General features: G+C 41.5%; 1 protein-coding gene across 1 annotated transcript in view; it reads left to right on the top strand.

Moving 5' to 3' along the window:
* The window catches only part of ADGRV1 (adhesion G protein-coupled receptor V1), a 366,634-nt gene that overhangs the window by 229,090 nt on the left and 116,830 nt on the right, over positions 1–20,714 (top strand). Inside the window, exon 85 of the mRNA XM_054397457.1 lies at positions 11,863–11,979. Coding sequence (XP_054253432.1) covers positions 11,863–11,979 — 117 coding nt within the window. The remainder of the gene's footprint in view (positions 1–11,862; positions 11,980–20,714) is intronic.

Here is a 20,714-nt window from a genome sequence, read left to right as displayed (position 1 = left end):
AATTTTGCAGCCTTGTGCACAGAGAAAGCAGCAGTTAAAGATACCTGTGTCACAGCAGGTGGCACTGATAACTGAGCTGATCATTCTCTAGGCCATATTGTGACATTTATAGGGAATCTGGATCAAAGATTGCCACAAATATTTAAATAAGGCCAACGTGTATTTAATACCATAGGTTACAAATAGTAGTAGAACTAGAGAACTTTCTCTTAGCCCTTATTGAAGAATGCTTGGTGTGTGTGTTAAGTAAATTTCTCTTTGTGTGTTAAAAGTTCCTGGCAAAACTTGAATTGCTTCAATTATGTTTCATATCACACCAGACTTCACCTCAGAATAGCTTTCCTAACCAATAGATGAAGACAAACCCTATAGACTTGTGAAGGTCTTGCCTTCTATACATAAACCAATGTCCCTTTCTTGAGAGTGTAGAGAGCTGTCCTCTACCAACAGAGGATATTGGTGAAAAGCAGAACCATTCATTGACACCAGCCTTCTGCTACAGGCCACATCTTTGCTGTACCTGCTTTTTGAGCTGCTTATACAGCTGCTAATTCATAAAGTATGACTCAGGTTTTCATTGTCAATTTACTAGGGTGTTTTCACTGAGCTTAGTATTTTTTAACTGAAGAAGGAAGAGTCCCTTAAGAAGATCTCCAGCCCAGCACCAAGGGACTAATCTCTAAGGAGAGATTTGCAACTGAGGCATAGTGAATCCAGACAACACTGTGTGTCTGTAGTTACATGTTGATAATTTCTTTTCTAAGAAGATAAAGTTATCCTTCATAGTTTGACCTCTGCTACCAAGTGGGCTTCCTGATGGCATCCTAACCCCAATTCATGGTGAGTTTGCCCTACCCTGTGGTGTGATTTCTAGAGGGGGGATATCCCCTGTGGACGTGAGGGCAGAAAAAGAGCTGCTTACTCCAGCCATCATCTAGACTCTGGGGAGTGATTTATCTTTCTTATCTTCATCTTATTTCTAGAATAGAATTAAAAAAAGAGAACAATTCAAATTAGAAGAGACATACAATGATCATCTAGTCCAACTGCCTGATCATTTCAGGGATGACCAATACTTAAGGCATATTTTTAAGTATATTGGCCAAATGCCTCCTAACCATTGGCAGGCTTTGGTCATCAGTCATGGGGCATGAGGCATTGACCATTTCTACCTGTTTTACATAAAGCATCAGGAGTTAACAGATGTGTTTCACTTGCAGTAATTTTGCTTACCCAAGTTCACACATTGCTGACCCAGGATAGAGTCCTAAATTCCATTTACAGGTAATAAATAGTCATGCATTGCACTTGCTGCAGGAAACTTGCACCTTAACTTTAAGAAATACTATATGCAGAAATGGAGGAAGTGAAAACTCACATCATTAACTTTTATCCCTGGTATACCCACTAAGAATATATAGATCCCACATAAGAAGCTTCTAGAGCAAATTAATCTGTCATGGCAAGTCTGTTCATGTCTTATCTGAGTTTCTAGACAGCAATAAAGATGGGGCAGATCCTACTGTAGAGAGTCATCATCCATCAGAAGAGCTTGTTTTCAACCTGCCAAATCAGCATGTTTAGGCTGTGAAACTGGAAAAGACAAGATATGTTTTTGATGGTTTTACAAAGAGGCTTTTTCTGCTTCAGTCTGAAGCAGTATAGCAAGACTGTTGACTTTTTAAGGATCTTGCAGTGGGACTCAGGATGTCTGGCCTGTGTTTTGAAGTGAGTGACAAAGCAATGTGTATCTTTGTCCCAGATCTAAATGGAGGTGAAAATAGGAACTGGCTTTATAGGGTACTGTGCCAGATACTTTGTTCTGAATCTATATATAAAAGTAAATGGGTTAGGTCCTGCTAAGAGTCTGTTAGTCCTGATTTTTTCTTCCTTACACATACACAAAAAAGCAGCCAGCCAAACCCAAAAAACCTCTGCAAGTATAATTTGAGTATCATTCAACACTCTCTTTGTAAGGGACAGGGTTACTGGAAAAGAGGATAAACTGTTTTAGAGGAGACTATGCAGTTGGGTACTTGTGTCAGACTTGTTACGTGGAGGGTGTGAGTTACTTCAGCCCTTTCCCAACAGCTGCCTTCTGCTGACAGCCAGCTGTGAGCTGCTGTGCTGTGCATCATAGTGCCTCACCGCCCTCCTGCCCCATGTCCTGCATCCTCAGACTGCCTACCGCCTTGCTCAGAGAAACCAAAAAAGTCCCTGAACCTAAAAATGGGAAGTGAAGAGAGCCGGGACTGAACCCAACATGAAACCCACTGCCACCCCCCACTTCTCAGCTGGGGGAAGGGAATGAGTAACATATGGTTGACGATGATGTCGCATCACTACTTAAAATGGTTGCCAGTTCTGCTGCTGCTTAATAACGTGTAAACATCTCTACCCAAAAGTGCCGTGGGTCACTGTTGTAAATATCCTATCACTGCTTCAAGTGGTTTTATTTTAAGTAGCTGTTTGGCTTTTTCTTAAAGTGCCAATTTACAGTGATAAATAATTGACACACTTTAACCAAATAATAATTCATAAACAGAAACAATATTGTTGAAATACGAAATGCATACTGTGAGACTTCAGAGTTCGGAAGTACTCAACTTTTGGTATGTATATATTCACTGATTTAACTGAAGCCAGACATAAAGGTAAACCCACTTGTACTGTTTTATGTGATGCCAGTTATACAGCAGCCCTCTCTGAACTATTATCTCTGAAACAGTTCGGTGACCAGTGACATCATTTAGCATTCATTTCCATTCACTGCTTATTGTAGCATCGTTACTGAATCACAGAATGTTAGGGTGTGGAAAGGACCTTCAGAGATCATTGAATACAGCTCCCTTGCCAAAGTTGGATCACCTAAGGCAGGTCAAACAGGAATGCGTTCAGGTGGGTTTTGAAAGTCTCCAGAGAAGGACACTCACAACCTCTCTGGGCAGCCTGTTCCAGGGTTCTGTCACTCTCATGTCATGTGGAGGCGGAACCTCCCATGTTCCAGCTTGTACCTGTTCCTCATTCGATCACCAGGCACCACCAAAAACAGACTGGCACCCTCAGGTTGACACCCACCCCTCAGATATTTATAGACATTGATTAGATTCCCTCCCAGCCTTCTCTTCTACAGACTAAACAACTTCAGATCTCTTTGTCTTTCTTCATAGGAAAGGTGTTCCACTCCCAAAGTCATCCTCATAAGCCTCTGTTGGACTCTCTCCAGCAGATGCCTGTCTCTCTTGCATTGGGGAGCCCAAAACTGGACACAGTCTTCCACTAATTTATAAAAAGACATGAAATGAGAAGTTAGTTATTGAACTTTTCTTCTGACCCAGTTAAACACCGTGTTTTGAATCTCCTAAATTATATAACTTTTTTTTCCCCCTCTGTGCTCTGAAGCACACTGTGTGTTGTATTGTTACTTATTCCAGGAAGAAAGACTTACAAATTTTGCTAGTGTCCATAAATCTCTGCAATTTTTTTTGTACATCCTTTGTTGGTATTTTTGTCCTGGCTTTTAATATCAGAGCACAAAACACAAGAGGAACACTTGGCTTCCATCAGTGCTGTCCTGACCTACTGAGCAGTAACAAAAAGTATGATTCATATGCACTATTAATAAGCAGTGTCCCTGTGTTCAAGGAGGGACCCCCTTTTTAATTTCTTTTTCTATCCATATAAAGTAAATTCAAAGCAGAAAAGAGCAGTTTGGTGAGGACATGGGAGTTTTAATGTGCTTATTTTCCTATGTTATTGTTCATTGCAATTAAATCCAACAAAAGGAAACAGCACTGTAATTCTGCCTTTGATATTATTCCTCTTTTGAGATTGGGTTGGTATAATGACATAGAGCATGTGGCTGGCCTCTTTCTTTTGTTTTCTCTTTTAACAGAACTGCATGTGAACCAGCTCTATAAGGAAAACAGGTTTTTTCCTTCGTGGAACAAAGAAACACATTTTGAATTTTTAACAGAAAATACTAAAATTAATGAAAAAAAAAAAAAAGTAAACTATTTAGTGTGAAAGAGAAGGACTGTGAGGATGAGCAGAGGGCTGGAGCACCTCTCCTGTCAGGACAGGATGAGAGAGTTGGGGTCGTTCAGTTTGGAGAGGAGAAGGCACCAAGGGGACCTTCTGGTGGCCTTCCATCATCTGAAGGGGGCTACAAGAAAGCTGGGGAGGGACTTTTTAGGGTGTCAAGTAGTGATAGGGATAGGGAGAGGATTTAGATCAAACATTAGGAAGAAGTTCTTCACCATGAGGGTGCTGAGACACTGGAACAGGTTGGCCAGGGAGGTGGTGGAAGCCAGGCTGGATGTGGCTCTGGACAGCCTGACCTTGAACCAGGGATGGGGCCTTAACTACCTCCCTGGGCAACCTGTTGCCAGTGTTCCACTACCCTCATGGTAAAGAACTTGTTGCTAACATCCAGTCTAAATCTGCTCTTCCAGTATCTGAAGGGGGCCTACAAGAAGGATGCAGAGAGACTGTTTCCAAAGGCAGTGATAGGATAAGGGGCAATGGCTTCAAACTACAGAAGATTGGATTTAGATTGGTTGTTAGGAACAAGTTCTTTACCATTAGCGTGGTGGAACACTGGAACAGGTTTCCCAGGGAGGTGGTTGAGGTCCCATCCCTGGAGATATTCAAGGTGAGGCTGAAAAGATTCTATGAACTTAGACTTGAATTAATTATTTTATCATTAGAAAGTTGATTGATTTCCTCACATCACCTCTAGTTGGCATCGATGGATACACCACATACATTTGATTGGTCACAATAGACAGGCACTAATGACCATGCCATGTACATTTGATTTGATTGACAATAGTGTCATCTCCTTTTAATTTTTTTTGTCATTTTGTTGTTCTATAAATTAAAAGAGAATAAAGTAATTTTTCTTTAGGAGAAAGTAAATATATTTAAGTGTGAATCCAACCAATCAAAATTAAAATCTTCATGTTTTCAGAGGGATACAGGCAAGATGGTGAATACAGTAAGTAGTCTGAGGAGAGGGTTATGGCTAGAGGCAGAAAGAGAACTCAAAGGGTAGGCTGGAACAAAAAAAGTCCTAACTTTGGAGCTGCTGGAATGATACCTTGCAGGTCTCACAGCAAGAGCTTCCCTTCACTTCCTGGTGGTACTGTGTGACTGGAAAATAATATATTAAAAGTAATATGTAGTAAAAAAGAAATACTCTTGACAAGTGCAAGACCATTAATTCAGCCTCAGAAACATGTAAGAGTTTAGAAAAAAAATTCTATTCTATCTATCTAAAAGATACAGAGATTAAATGAAGCACAAAGTAAGACTCCCTTGTGTTTATACTTAGATCATGCCAGACCAGTCTGACAGTTTCCTTTGATGAGACAAATGCAGTAAAACACATCATATGTCATGTAATTAGCAAAATAATAATGGAGGATGATTAGGCTAAGAACTTGGTTTTAGGAAGAAACTGGCTAACAAGAATTGAAAATGAAGAGAGGTATCTCACTGATGCTGGAGGACTAGTTTGTGGAAGAGAAAATGATGTGCCTGGGCAAAATGTACTGCTGGCAGATGGTAGAGAAGCACTGGCACTGTGAAGTGGTAGTAGTAGAACCAAAGGCTGTCTATGCTGTCTGTGCTTCTGTACAGCCTTTGACTTGATCCCACACAACATCCTTCTCTTCAAATCGGAGAGACATGGATTTGACTGGTGGAGTGTTCAGTGGTTAAAGAATGGACTGGAAGGTTGCATCCTGAGGCTTGAGATGGGTGAAAAGTGGTGTCCCTCAGGGATCTATGCTGGGACCAGAGTTCTCTAATCTCTCCATCCATAACATAGACAGTGGAATCGATTGCACCCTCAGCATGTTTGCACCAAACCGACTGGTGGGGCTGACATGGCTAAGGGATGGGATGTCATCCAGAGGGATCTGGAGAAGCAGACCCATCTGAACTTCAGAAAGTTCAGCAAGGCAAAGTTCAAGGTCCTGCACCTGGGTCAGGACAATCCCCAGTATCTATAAAGGCTGAGGGATTGAAGGGATTGAGAGTAACCCTGCAGAGAAGGACTTGGGGTTGATGGTTGGTGAACAGCTGTACCTAAGTCAGAAATGTGTGCTCACAACCCACTGGGCTATATCCAAAGCAGCATGGCTGGCAGGTTGAAGGAGGGAGGAAGGAGCCCCTGTGCTCCAAGCTTCTGAGACCCCACCTGCAGTGCTGGGGCAGCCCTTGAGTCCTCAGCACACCAGAGACATGTAGCTGTTGGAGCGGGACCAGAGGAGCCCACAGCAATGATGGGAAGGCTGGAAGCCCTCTGCTGTGAGACCAGGCTGAGAGAGTTAGGGCTGTTCAGCCTGGAGAAGACAAAGCTCTGGGGGGACCTTCTGGTGGCTTTTCAGTACTTGAAGAGACCAGTCAGAAAGCTGGGGACAGACTTTTGAGCAGGGCCTGTTGTGACAGGCCAAAGGGTGATGGATTTAAATTACAAGAGGGAGATTCAGACTGGAGAGAAGGAAGAAATATTTTGAGGGTGGTGAAACACTGGCACAGGTCTTCAGTGAGGTGGTAGATGCCCCATCCCTGGAGCTATTCCAGGTCAGGTTGTTTGGGGCTCTGAGCAACCTCCTCTAGTTGCAGATGTTCCTGCTGACTGCCGGGTGGTTGGACTGGATGACCTTTAAAGGTCCCTTCCAACCCAAACCGTTCTGTGATTCTGTGTGAATAACTGTGAAGAATGAAGTGTGAAATACAGAGGTACTTACTCAAAGAAGTTGAGAAGTCCTAACTTGTAGGACTAACAGCAAAACTTTAACTCTGTGTCAAGAAGTGTTCAGTTGGAAATGAAAGAAAAGCTTTGTGTAGGAAGTGATCACTGAGATATAACTATATATCAGAAGAAATATTTGCTCTACTCTGTCCTGGTGAGACCACACCTGGAACAATGTGTCCAATTTTGGGCTCTCCAGTTCAAGAGGGACAGGGGTGTACTTGAGAGAGTCCAGTGGAGGGCTACCAGGATGATTAAGGGACTGAAGCACTGCCCGATGAGAAGAGGCTGAGAGACCTGGGCTGTTTAGTCTGGAGAGAAGGCTGAGAGGGGATTTAATAAATGTCTATAAATATCTGAGGGCTGGGAGTCAAGAGGGAGGGGACAGGCTCTGCGGAGTTGCACCCTGGGACAAGGGGTAATGGATATAAACTACATCACAGGAGGTTCCACCTCAACATGAACTTCTTCACTGTGAGGGTCACAGAGCACTGCAACAGGCTGCTCAGGGAGATTGTGGAGTCTCCTTCTCTGGATGAGAAGGACTGTGCTGTATGACCTGTGCTGGATTCTATAGTCCTGCTCTGGCAAGGGGGTTGGACTCGATGATCTTCAGAGGTCCCTTCCAACACCTAACATCCTGTGTGATCTCTGTGTGTATGGCATGCAGAGAGATGAGAAGGCTGTTGGTTGAGAACTTTGTAAGACCTCTTACAGCTCTTCATCCAACCCTGAGAGTGTGTTTTCACCAAGGACAGACCCAAAGTGGCACTGGCATAGAGAAGGACAATGAAAGTGATGCACAGGCTGCAAAGGCTTTAGCACAAGGCTGGGCTTTCATCTGTGTGAGGATACATTTCAGAGCACAGAACCTGGGACTCCTTGGAGAAACAAGACAAACTGATCCAGGCAGATGCTGTGTTCACATAGCTAACCTGCTTTTGCTGTCCAGCCTGTCTTAGGCATCTCTGCAGGGCACTGCACTGTGCAGCAGCTGGCTTATTTAACCTTGAAAAATGAAGCCTGAAGCTTTGAAGCCTTGGGAAAAAAAAAAAAAAGAATGCTGCTGTTTTCCGTGAATTCATGAGGGTGCAAGTCCCAAGGAGGAGGAAATCCTGTTTAACCTGAGAATCTTCCCACAGAAGAAAAAATAGATACAAATTGACCACGAATAAGTGGAAAAGCTGGAAACTAGGAGGCAGCTCCTAATTAGCAGAGGGGTGATGTTCTGAGACAGTCTACTACTTTGAAACAGTGCTACAAAAATAGTCTTCTCCATACAGCAATGTGCAGTTTGGTAAATCATCTCACTGCATTAATTTATAGTTTGATGTTGACGTCTTTGGTTGAATATCCAGGTGCTAATTTCCCCTCTGGTAATTGCTAGGTAATTGTCTTAGAGTTACAAAGAAATTGCAGTATGCTTTGATTAATTGAGTAAATGACTGTCAGGTGGGAACCCTGTCAAAGACTTTTTTTTTTTTTTGGTCTCTTTAACAGAAGTGCATCAAATTATCTTTCTTTTTTCCTTTTCTTCTTTTTTTTTTCATTTTGTCAAAAGGAACCTTATGACTGATGTGCTGTCACTCTGATTTTAATGTGGCATAGTAATTAACAAAAGCAGCAGCCTGATAATTGAGTGACTTAAGTTGCTTGTTATCCCTTAGTTAAAACTTTTTTTTGGGTCAGGACTGATCACCTTGAAAATTACTTAGAAAGAATAATCTCAGCATAGAAGCAAATGTGTGAAAAGGGGCATTTAAAATCATGTGAGTCCTGTAAAAAGAGCTCTGAACAGTTGATATCAAAAGGAACACACCCAGCATATGTTTTTTCTCATGTTCCAAGAGGGAACAATTTATTCCAATATGTGATATGTTCTTTGCTTATAAAAGTGGTAGGTTCATTGTTCCAAAAGAATGCTCACTACAGTTAAAAAATAAGCACAGCACAGAAGACATGAGGCAGTTAGGTAACTGCCCCTGGTGTGTGGGTGCAAAGGGCTATTTGGTGGCTTGCACTCCATGGAAGTTCTGGTGGACAGCAAGTTCACCACAAGCCAGCAATGTGATTAGACATTAGGAAGAAATTCTTCCCCATGAGGGTGGTGAGACACTGGAACAGGTTGCCCAGGGAGGTGGTGGAAGTCTCATCCCTGGAGGTTTTTAAGGCCATGCTGGATGTGGCTCTGGGCACATGATCTAGAGTGAGGTCTCCCTGCCCAGGTCAGGGGTTTGGAACTAGGTAATCCTTGAGGTCCCTTCCAGCCCTGACAATTATGTGATTCTGTGATTTGTTGGTGATTTTCTTTTTTTTTCTTTTTTGTATTTTTACCCAATTTTCATTTGTACCTTTTGCTCAAGATGCAAGATAACAATTGTATTAAAATAATGGACAAATGTTCCTTTGCCTTTATTAACCTTTTCAGCTTTTTTTCTTTCCCTAAAACACTAATTGCAATAAATTCTTAGCTGAGTGGTTACTTCATCTGTATTGCTGTTTTACTTCTTGAAGAAAACTCAGGTATGCTTTTTTTAGCAGGTATTTTGACTCTTCACATCGTTGTAATTAGAAAACTGTTGACATAGTAAACATATTTCTCTTTTTTAACATAAAAGTACTATTTTTACTGAAACTCAGGAACAGGCTGGAGATGAGAGTTTCTTTGTTACAGGTACAAAACACTTTCAAGTAAAACATTCATTACAGAAAGTGTTAACAACAAGTTTTCAGAGACTATATCAATCTGCCTTTGTGTTTTGATCCCTTCTTTGTCTCTGTCTCTGGCCTAACAGTTTGTCTTTGTCATAGACACAAACCTTCTGACAACAAAGGTGGTAAAGCCTCCCCATCCAGTATGTGTGTGGTATTTTGCTTGTTGTAAATTGAAGTATCTGCTCAAATTTTAGAATTACTGCTGTTAGAGCTGGCTGGTGCTGTGGGGTTGTTTACACAAACATTTCTAGTGTTTATCTCCAATGGCAGGCAGCTATTACACACAGTTCAATTGTGTTTAACCCACTTCAGACAATGGCATTTGTTTTAGCAGCGTCAGAGTTTGACTAATTGTGGTCTATATTAAGCTGTGTGTTAGCCTTTTAATAACTGAGTGGTTATGTGACCATGGTTAGACTCTAGTTCCCAACAGAAGACTGAAGAGCTAGATACTAAAAGTGCACTTCTTTTTTTTCTTCAGATAATGAAGCACATCTCATAATTGCTTTTTAGCCCAGATGTGGTCCAGTTGCTTGTCCTTATTACTCCATTTCATGGTGAGGTAGCAGTGTCTGTCAGTGTACACATGCTTTTATAATAAAGAGCTATCCAATACCATACATGTATTTTTGTTGTAAATACATGTAAATATCCAGGTGTATGCCAAATCATGTCATATACTTCAGCTTCCTTCCCTACCCCACATTTGGATTTTCTATAAGAAAAATAACATAAGCTTCAGGCTTGGGGCAGAGTGGCTGGAAAGCTGCTCTGCAGAAAAAGACCTTGGGGTGCTGGTTGACAGCCAGCTGAAGATGAGCCAGCAGTGTGCTTAGGTGGCCAAGAAGGCCAGCAGCATCCTGGCCTGGATCAGCAATAGTGTGGCCAGCAGGAGTAGGGCAGGGATTGTCCCCCTGTACTGGGCACTGGTGAGGCCACACCTCAAATACTGGATTCAGTTTTGGGGCCCTCTCTACAGGAAGGAGATTGAGGTGCTAGAGTGTGCCTAGAGCAAGGCACTGAATCTGGTGAAGGGTCTGGAGGACAGGTCCTGTGAGGAGTGGCTGAGGGAACTCTGGGATTGCTTAGTCTGGAGAAAAGGAGGCTGAGGGTAGACCTTCTGGCTCTCTACAACTCCCTGAAAGGAGGTTGTAGCCAGGGGGGGATTGGTCTCTTCTCCCAAGTAACGAGAGAAAGGACAAGAAAAAATGGCCTCAAGTTGCACCAGTGGAGGTTTTGACTGGACTTGGGGAAAAATGTCTTTCCTGAAAAAGTGCTTAAGCATTGGAACAGGCTGCCCAGGGCAGTGGTGGAATCACTATTCCTGGAACTGTTCCAAAAAATGTGTAAATGTGACATTTAGGAACATGGTTTAGTGGCAGCCTGGCAGTGTTGGGTTAATTGTGGGACTTGATGATCTCAGAGGTCTTTAAGGATTCAACGATTCTGTAAAACCAGTCTTGCACAGTCCACAAACTGATTTTACTAGTAAGACAGTGGAGTCTAGGTGAAATAGTGTTGCTCTTTGAAAATGAAAGGAAAAATCATCAGCAACTACAGGTTTGCAGTAGGTAAGTTGAGCCTTTCTTTATTTGAACACTATAATACTTTAATGACATCTACTTAGAGAATTATTTCCTCTGTCAAATGCACAGAAGATAGAGATAGAACTTTTTTTTGCTTGTGTTTTTATATTAAATGCTGTACTGAAATTGTTTAAGCAGTGTTCTTTGCAGTCGGAGTTGGAATACCTTTTGTTCCCTAGACAATGTGTTGGCTGCTTATCTGGCCCATGTATAGTCTTTTGACATTTGGCTTATCTGTGGAAAAAGACCTGTCTGCCTTGTGAGTGTGAAATCCTGGTCTGCTCTTAGGCAACAGAAGAAATGCTCACTCCCTTTTGTCCAGTATTTCTTCTCTATTGTCATGGGGAATTACATTACCACATGTCTGACCGTCTGAAACAGCAAGTGCCTCTTGAGTTTGTTTGTTTACTTGATAAAACTTCTGGCCTTACTGAAATCAGAAGATCATGTTGGGGTTTTGTTTATTTTATGGAAGACAATCTCCACCCTCAGTTACAAAACTGTCTAATGTTGTGTGGGAACAACAGAGAACAATAAAAAAAATCAAGTCCTATAGTATTTTCAGATGTGGATGTAAAGGATATTAGATTATCTGCAGAAAGTTAATAGTTTGATGACTGACAGTGTTTAAGAATTTCTTCTTTTGAGTGATTATTAAATGTCCAAGGTGTCTCTCCTGAGTCTCTGAATTTAGATTTTACTTCCAAACTGAAGATTGTTTTTTGTTCTTGCTATGATTATTACTAAATTAATTTAGCTCAATTCCAGTACACATGTATTCATTTTTTTCCCCTGCAGATTTCATTCCTGGCCTCTGCTTACATGAGCCAACATCTCTCAGAGGAAAGCTGCTCTGCCCTTGCATCTGTTACCCATTACCTTTACCTCTGCCAGTTCAGCTGGATGCTTATTCAGGTTGGTCTCAATGTATTTCCCCAAAACTGGTGTAGAAAGCAACTGATATTTACACTGTTTCTTTTGTGTCATGGTATGTATACCTCTGCAATTCAATGCCACTAGAGACTCAAAACATGAGATGTTTTTTATTAAACCTAGAGTGGCACGGCTCCAAGGGTAAATATTCGAGCCATATAAAGATTTTTCCACCAGTATCCATTACAACCATGGAAGAATTTCCATGTCTCACTTCATCCTGCAGAAGCTACTGTCTCAGAACACATCTCTTGTTTAGCTTTTTCAAACATTCTTTTCCAGGTGAAATCTTAAGTGTGAACTGTGCTGCAGTTTTTGGAGACAGTAACAATTTAGTCATTAGACTCATCTAATGTGACAAACATACTTTCCTAATTTTGTACTTAAAAAAGGACTATATGGATTCATAATATTGCCAGAATTTCACAGAGTGATATAGGTTGGAAAAGATGTTGTAAGACCATCCAGTCAAACCACTAACACAGTACTGCCAGGTCACCACTGAACCACATTCCTCAGTGTCACATCTACATGGCTTTGAAACCCCTCCAGAGATGAGGAGTCCAGCACTCCACTGGTCAGCCTGGTCCAGGCCTTGACAACCCTTTCAGGGAAGAAATTGTTCCTCATGACCAGCCTAAACATCCCCTCATGCAACTTGAGGCCATTTCCTCTTGTCCTATCAATTGTAACTTGGGAGAAGAAATTAACATCCAGCTCAGTACAACCTCCTTTCCAGGAGAGAAGGTCTTCCATGAGTGTTGTTTTTCTCCCCAGATTTGGGGGGGGCATTGGGTGACAAATGAAAGCAGGAACCCTGTTGCCCTATAGCAACAAGATTCCAGAAGTACCGAGAGCAGGGAATCTCAGAAGTCCTCCCAGAAGTCCTTTATTGCTGCGTTGTAGAATCCCCAGCATTACAGAGTCTCAGTGTCTCACTTACAGCAGAAGTCCTGGAAGCCCTTAACAAAGTCCTGAGCGTATCCCTCACAACATCCCTACTCCAAAGCCCTAGTAGATAACTAACAGAAGTAGAAGTCCCTAGCAGCCCTAAGCCCACAATCAATGTCCCCCCAACCTTTGTCCTGGCCTAGAGCCATTCATATCCTCTGTTGCCCCAAGAGGGGCAAAAAGAATGATGCTCACACAAATGGATCGGAGCGTGATGGAAAGTTTAAATGGAAAAGCAATTAATGCTTTACAGAAACTACAAAGCATAATGGCAAAGATATCCCAAAGTGTACAGAGTCCCTTGCACCACACCCAAAGGCCTCCCAACACTTCCTTTCTTCTCACCTGAGGGTGTACCCAAAACCCCCAGGGCTTTTTCTTGTCCCCCACCACTGCTAGGCTGGTGTCAGGCTGGCCAGGTCTGAGACTGTCCCCTCCTCACCCCCCCTTCTCCTCCTGGCATTAGACCTAGACAGGCCTAAGAGGCCTTGAGATACTCCCCCACCATTACCCGATAAGAGAGCATCTCCCATGGGAGCAGAGAGGGAAGAAAGAGGGAGAGAATGACTTTGCAGATGGATTGATAGGGTGCAGGATTATGGGTAGAAATAGGCTGTTTCCTGTGCCCACCTTACTGGGTTGGACACTTGGGACACTGGAGGTGTAACTTACATGGCAGTAGCAGGAGGCACCCAGGCTGAACTGCCACAACCTTATAGCTTGGAGTGGCTGTTTCTATACTCTTTGTTATCAATCCCTTGACCAGGACAATCCAACCATACACATAAGCTAAAACCTTTTCCCAGTAAGAGGTGCCAGCATGTCAAGGAGGTGGCTTCTGCAGCATGTTCCAGTCCAAGGGTGCCAACGTGAGGCTGTTGTTCTTGGCACATGTGGAATGTTTTGCTCTACGCAGTGCTAAGGAATTGGTCAGATAAGGAATCATGCACTCTGCACATGTCTGACAGCTGCCCTCTGAACAGTGGCTGCAACACATGAGCTGCCTTTTTCCTTGACTAAACAAGCCCAGTTCCCTCAGCTGCTCTGCATAGGACTTATTTTCTAGACCCTTCACCAGCTTCATTGCCCTTTGGACACATTATAGAACAGTAAATAGTGTAAAAATCAGTTGAACTACTGTGGGAGACCATGAACAATCAAATTTGCTGTGGCAAATTGCCAGTTTTGAGTTAGTCAAAATAGCAAGCTGTGAGGTTATTTGGAAAATACATTATCATGCCCTCGTGCAGAAATGTGTGTTTAGCACTAATGCATGACTTATGCCATTTATTTGCCTCTTGTGTTAATAGGATTTGTCCATAACACATTTCTTTATAGCAGACAGCTTTATATATGCAGCTCCATACATTACCATACAAATCCTCCAGGTTGTCAGATCAAACCAAGAATTGCAAATTAGGCTGTATCTTAAGCACAACTTTCTCTCTCAGTGACATTCCTGTAGTATCTGACATTTTCCTGAGATTATGTTAGGCTCCCTGTCGCTGAGAACCTGCTCTAACAGCTCCATTGTGCTTGGTGGTCTTAGCAAGCCACAAGAAGATGGTTTGTCATGTACACTGCTGCTGCAATTGCTTGTAAAAATGGAGATGAGAAGTCTAATCTGTTCTATCTCTGGTGATGCTAATTACATTTTTATTCTTGTTGGTTTTCCTCAATTTATAAGGTTAGCAAGATAAATATTGTTGGATGTTAATTTCTTCTGTCCCAATACAGCAATTTTTGTTCTTCTCTTAGCTTGGCTCATGTCTTCCTCTTAGGTTAACTAACCTGAATTATTTTGTGAGCTGCAAATTATCTTTTTCTTCACAGCAGTTCATTCACTTAATTCCTAAGTCTCTTCAGATCTGTTGAATATTTAATATTTTGGACAGACAAATTAATGCTCTTAAGTTACTGTTATGCTGGGATATCTCATACATTGACTGCTCAGTGTTTGACAGTGTTTCATCTTCCCATCCTACATGTGTTGCATTACACTAAGTTGCAAAAGGATTCCCATTTTGAGTTCTTGCTCACCTAAGGATTAATCAGTTATGTAATGACAATAAATTTGTGACTGTTAAGAGTTGGTCATTTCTGTGTCTCTAGCTGAAATATGTTTTGATTTTTTTTTTTTTTTTGAATAGACCATGGCTGGCTTCTAAGCACTTGGTATAGCTTGTCCCTGTAACAGTTGTGTACAGGGAGATGTTAGATTATGGTTGGATTCAATCATCTTAAGGTCTTTTCCAACCAGGCCATTGTATGAACTTGAACTTAGTGGAGCCTCAGGCTTGTATTAGTCATGAAGACTCTTCATGCAAATCAGAGGGGATAAAGGTGCTTAAGAAGGAATCTTTTATAGCCTGCTGATATATGAGCTGACAAGAGCTGCCAGGAATAAAACTCATAGTGAGGAGGATTGCCCCTTTCATAAATGCAGGTCATCAGCTGTGAATAATTCCTGAAGCTTGAAACAAAAAATCTGGAACATGGATCAGCCTACCCTCAGCTTCAATTTACTCCTCTTGGTTGGGAATAGGTCCTGAATTTATATTTCTCATTGCAGAGTGAATAAGCACTGCCAGGGCACTAAAGGAGTGCTGGGAACATCTCTGTGCTTGAACTGGTCCCCATGACACTATTAGCAAAGCTTGTGAATCCAAGGGAAAACCAGACTGATTTGGGAAGCCTAGATGCTGCTGCTATCTGAATGGCAGGTTTAAATGGCTGGGAAATGAATGTTTATGTTTCTCAGCATGATATACTTAATACACATGACTTGATTGGGAAGGCAGGATTAATAATGTATTTATACTTACATGGAACTTAAACGCTTCTGTCTGGGAAACCAAAAAATATGCAAACGGATTCTGTGTCACTCAGGCAGTCACTCTGTCCTCTGTACAGTCTCATGCATGTGCTTGATGAGAAACTCATTTTATGCAGAGCTGCTGGTGTCAGTCCTGTTCATTGCATACAGAAGCGAATGTGATAATAAAGTGCAAGCAGGTGGAGATCGTGGAATCACAGAATCATTTTGGTTGGGAGAGACCTTTAGGATCATCAAGTACAACCACTGACCCAGCACTGCCAAGTCACTGCTAAACCATGTCCCTCAGCACCACATCTATATGTATTTTAAATCTCCCCAGGGATGGGGCCCCTGCTACTGCCCTGGTCAGCCTGCGCCAGGGCTTGGCAACCTCTTTGGTAAAGAAATTGTTCCTAGCAGCCAACCTAAACCTGCACTGGTGTGACTTGAGGCCATTTTCTCCTGTCCTGTCACTTGTTCCCAGGGAGAAGAGACCAACCCCCACCTGTCTCCAGCTTCCTTTCAGGGACTTGTAGAGAGCTGTAAGGTTTCCCCTCACCCTTCTTTTCTGCAGGCTGAACAATCCCAGTTCTCTGAGCCACTCCTCACAGGACTTGTGCTCCAGACCCTTCACCAGCTTCTTTGCTCTTCTCCGGACATGCTCCAGCACCTCAATGTCCATCCTGTAGTGAGGACCCCAAAACTGAACCCCAGTACTTGAGGTGTGGCTTCCCCAGTGTGCAGTACAAGGGGACAATCCCTTTAGTAGTCTTGCCAACCACACAATTGCTGACACAAGCCAGGATGCTGTTTGCTTCCTTGGCCACTTGGGAACTCACTGGCTCATCTTCAGCTGGCTGTCAACCAAAACAAGTCTTTCTCCATCAGGCAGCTTTCCAGCTTCTCTGCCCCAAGGCTGGAGCATTCAAGAGGTTTCTGTGACCCAAGTGCAGAAACCATTACTTAGCCTTGTTGAACTTAAGATATATACAGATATGTGTAACTGAAACATCCAGAAAATCCAGACAATTTTAAGTGATCAGAAGTTGGAGGGCAACATTTCCAGACAACAAAAGTCTATAGGACGTTGGACACGGACAGATTCAATTCTATAGTGCAGAATTCAGGAATCTTCACTTTCTAAACTCTAGGACACCTTCCTTACATTTCTGTCTTAATCTGTCCACCTTCTGCATATTACTAGATACAGTAATTGTACTTAGCTTTTTCTTTTTCCCCCATACTAAAATATGATAATTAAATCTCTACCTTTGTACTGTAATTCTTTCCCCATTTTTAGACATTCAGTGTCTATACTCATACTACACACATAGCTACTACCCACATACTGACTGAACTGTAGGCATGTAGAGGACTTCAGAAATCACCTGGCTAGAAAACAGGTTTAAAACAAAGGCCACAACAAGTCTGCTTGTCCTTGTCCCTTTGTATTGCATTGTTTTGTTTCTTGATTTCTGGAGGGAGGTTTTTGTAAGTTGCAGAGTGTTGGTAGTATGAACCAACATTTTAAGGATGAGGCTTCCTTGGCTGCAGAAGGAAAGGAATAAGCATGGTACAAATGACTTTGTGTCACAGAATGAGCTTTGCCTGAAATATTTGCCCTTCACTGATGTATGAATTCCAAGTCTTCATCCTGACAGATGTCCCTTCATACAAATGTACACTGCTACTTTCAAATGCAGTCTGCATTTTTACCTCAGGAGCACACACTAAGGATGCCTTTTTGTATCCTGTTTTTCTTCTCACGACAAATCTGTAGCATGGAAACCACTTGTCATGAGCAAGAATTTTCTTCCTTAAGCTTTTTCTAATAACAAAATAAAATAAATAATAATAAAACATACAAGAAACAAACACCAAATTTAAAAAAAAAAAGTTAAAAGCTGTCTATATTTTGAGGGAAAAAAAAAAAACCACAACTACTTTGCAGTTCTTAATTGCCAGTTCTACCATAGAGTAAAATTATGGGAAAAGGTGAACTCTTTGTACTTTTTTGAGCCATTGCCACAGTGGAGTAAATCAACAGCAAAAGTGGCAGTTCAATAAGCAAACCAAAGTGAATGTCATGGGCTTCCTGTCACCTCTGCCTGAATTCTCCTCTGTGGATTTAGTGGCACCTTGAATTTTCTATAAATTTATTGCAGATTTGTAAGACAAGTACTTATCTTACACTAAGTTTGATGCTTGTTTTAGAGAATGATTTAGGGACTGCTTAACAGCTTTGAAAAAGGAATTATAGGAAAGCATGAAACCATCCTGAAAATGAAAGCTGTGGCCACTCCTAAAAAGAAGAAAGAAGGAAAATAGAAGTTTTCTCACAGAGTTGGTAAAGACTTTAGAGAAAGTAATATTTAGCTACTCTGTTTAGTAGCTAGAGTTTTGTAGCTAATATTTACCCAGATATCCACAGAAGAAAAAAAATAAAAGCACTCTAATTCTGGGAAGGTAATTTCAAGTAATTGCCTCATTCTAAAAGTAAAAAGCTTCACCAAAGTTCTCACTGTCTCATGAGAGTGTTTCTTGAATTCATAATTGTTTTGCTTTCTACATCAGAACAACCAGAACCTGTACATTTGTTCCTCCACCTGAGCAGCTGGGAAGTGGACTCTGTTTTATTCTTCTGTAGAACTGGTTATTGTTGCAGCATGGCAACAGGAAGGGATCTGCTAAAATTAGCCCTGCTGTTTGTATTTCATTGATTAAGTTTTGGGACATCAAAAGGGGCTGAAGACCAAGAACTTACAATTATCACCGTGCAGGAAGTGGTGAACAATCCAAACCCACTTACATCTTTGCAGTAGCACTGGTGTTAAAGTGGTCTTCTGTGATAAATGAGGGTGAAATAGGTAAATATGGCTAAACAAACACAGAAAAAGGACATGAGGTACAATTTCTTGGATGACTGAGAACAGTGTTCACCAGGTTGTCAGCATTAGTAGAACCAACAATCCCTGAGCATAACAGCATAAATCAGCTCAAGGATTTTGCTGTCTGGAAATGCTCACTTCTCATGACTGCAAGGGCATGTAATTTGAAAAATGTTTTTTGGCACAAGGTGACAAACAAAATCTTGAATGGGTTTTCAGTCCTATGTAAGAGTTAAGAGAGGAAAGGACATTATAACAGAACAGCCAAATCTTTCCACAAACTCTGTGTATTTTTCTTTTCCTTCCAAATACCATTTTCGTCTGTTTAGTGTTTTCTTCCCGTGAAACTCCAACAATGGAATTAGCAGTTTTTCTGAGTTCTTTAGACCTACACAGAAGTGTCACAAATATATGGTAGGATTTTCTCTGTTCTTTTATAAATAGAGCAAACTTTTCCTTTGTTCACAGAGTACCAGTCACTGAAGATAGAAAATGGCCATTATAATTGCTGTATAATTAAACACAATTGCATGCATTGGATGTGCTCATAAAATGTCATTCTCTAAGGGAGCACTTTAAATGCCTACTAAACTAATAATTTCATGAAAACAAATTGTTAGTGTACACAATATGCTCTATGTTTTGTGATAGAAAGTATTGTATATCTGTGCTACATAAATCACAGAAAAAAGTCTGTAATAGTAATTAACTGATGAGACTTAGAGAAGGAAGCCACAAACCACTAATTAAGTCCTTGATTGTGAGTCTGCTTGAGCAACCTGGTAGATGAAGCCTTGGCTGAAGGGAATATGCAAAATTCACAAACAGAAATAATTGCTTTGCAATTGTCTTGTCCCTCTATATGGATCTTACCTATCCTAATATGAGACAGATGAAAATTAAGGATATAAATGAACATCATTGTATGAAATCCTTGTGTAGAAAATGGAGAGAGGTGGGTATTATTGGGTAAAAATCAATGAGTGCCTGAAGATGTCCATTCTCTCACCACTGACTGTCAAGACAGTCACAAGCTTGAATTACATTTGTGCAGACAGAAGAAGACTGAACCAATCCCTTATTCACCCCATATAAAAGGCCAGAAGTGATTACAGAATGTGCAGAGCTGTAGCTGGTATAATAAGTTTGAAGTGGAGGAAGTGAAGAAATAATTTTAAAATTGTATTTTCATTATAAATAATGCGGAAGTTTATTAGAAAGTAGTAACATGTATGTAGATGTGCATAAAAAATTGCTCAGCACATAGGAAATCTGTCTACTGTTAACTTAAAGAAAATGCATAGATCCCAGCAAAAATCTGTTTGGTTGCTTCACTTGAAGGCTTTCCTTGGTCATACTGCCAGTTCTTTTAGGAATTTCCAGCTATTCCCTTCCTTCATTTTGAACCATCTATGGTTTTAAAGCCTTAGGTATCCTGCCATTTGATTATCATCACAGGAAGATACAGTTGCAGAAGTACATGTGGATTTCTATTCATTGATTTGCCTTTTTCTATTCTCAGATTCTTACACAAAATTACACAGAAGCACAGAACCATTGAAGTTGCAGGGGCGTCTTGAGACTGTCTAGTCCAACATCTGCTCAAACACAGTCAGGTTGCCTGTAGCCATGTTCCATTAGAACAGTTAAGTTCTCCATGGGACAGCAATGTGCCCTTGTGGCCAAGAAGGCCAATGGTATCCTGGGGTGCATTACTAAAAGTGTGTTCAGGAGTTTGAGGGAGGTTCTCCTCACCCTCTGCTCTGCCCTAGAGAGACCACTTCTGAAGTATCATGTCCACTTTTGTCTCCCCAGTTCAAGAGGGACAAGGATACCCTAGAAAGAGTCCAACAGAAGGCTGTGGGAATGATGAAAGGACTGGAACATCTGTCTGATGAGGAAGGGCTGAGGGACATGGGGCTCTTTAGTCTGGAGAAGAGCAGCCTCAGAAGGGCTCTAATTAGTGCTTATAAATATCTGATGGGTGGGGGTCAAGAAGAAGAGGCCAATCTCTTTTCAGTAGTGTACTGTGATAGGATAAGGGACAGTGGATACAAACT

Source organism: Indicator indicator, chromosome Z (genome assembly GCF_027791375.1).
Source record: "Indicator indicator isolate 239-I01 chromosome Z, UM_Iind_1.1, whole genome shotgun sequence".
Lineage (NCBI taxonomy): Eukaryota > Metazoa > Chordata > Aves > Piciformes > Indicatoridae > Indicator > Indicator indicator.
Note: the sequence above shows the minus strand (reverse complement) of the source record. Positions and strands in the feature narration are given on the sequence as shown.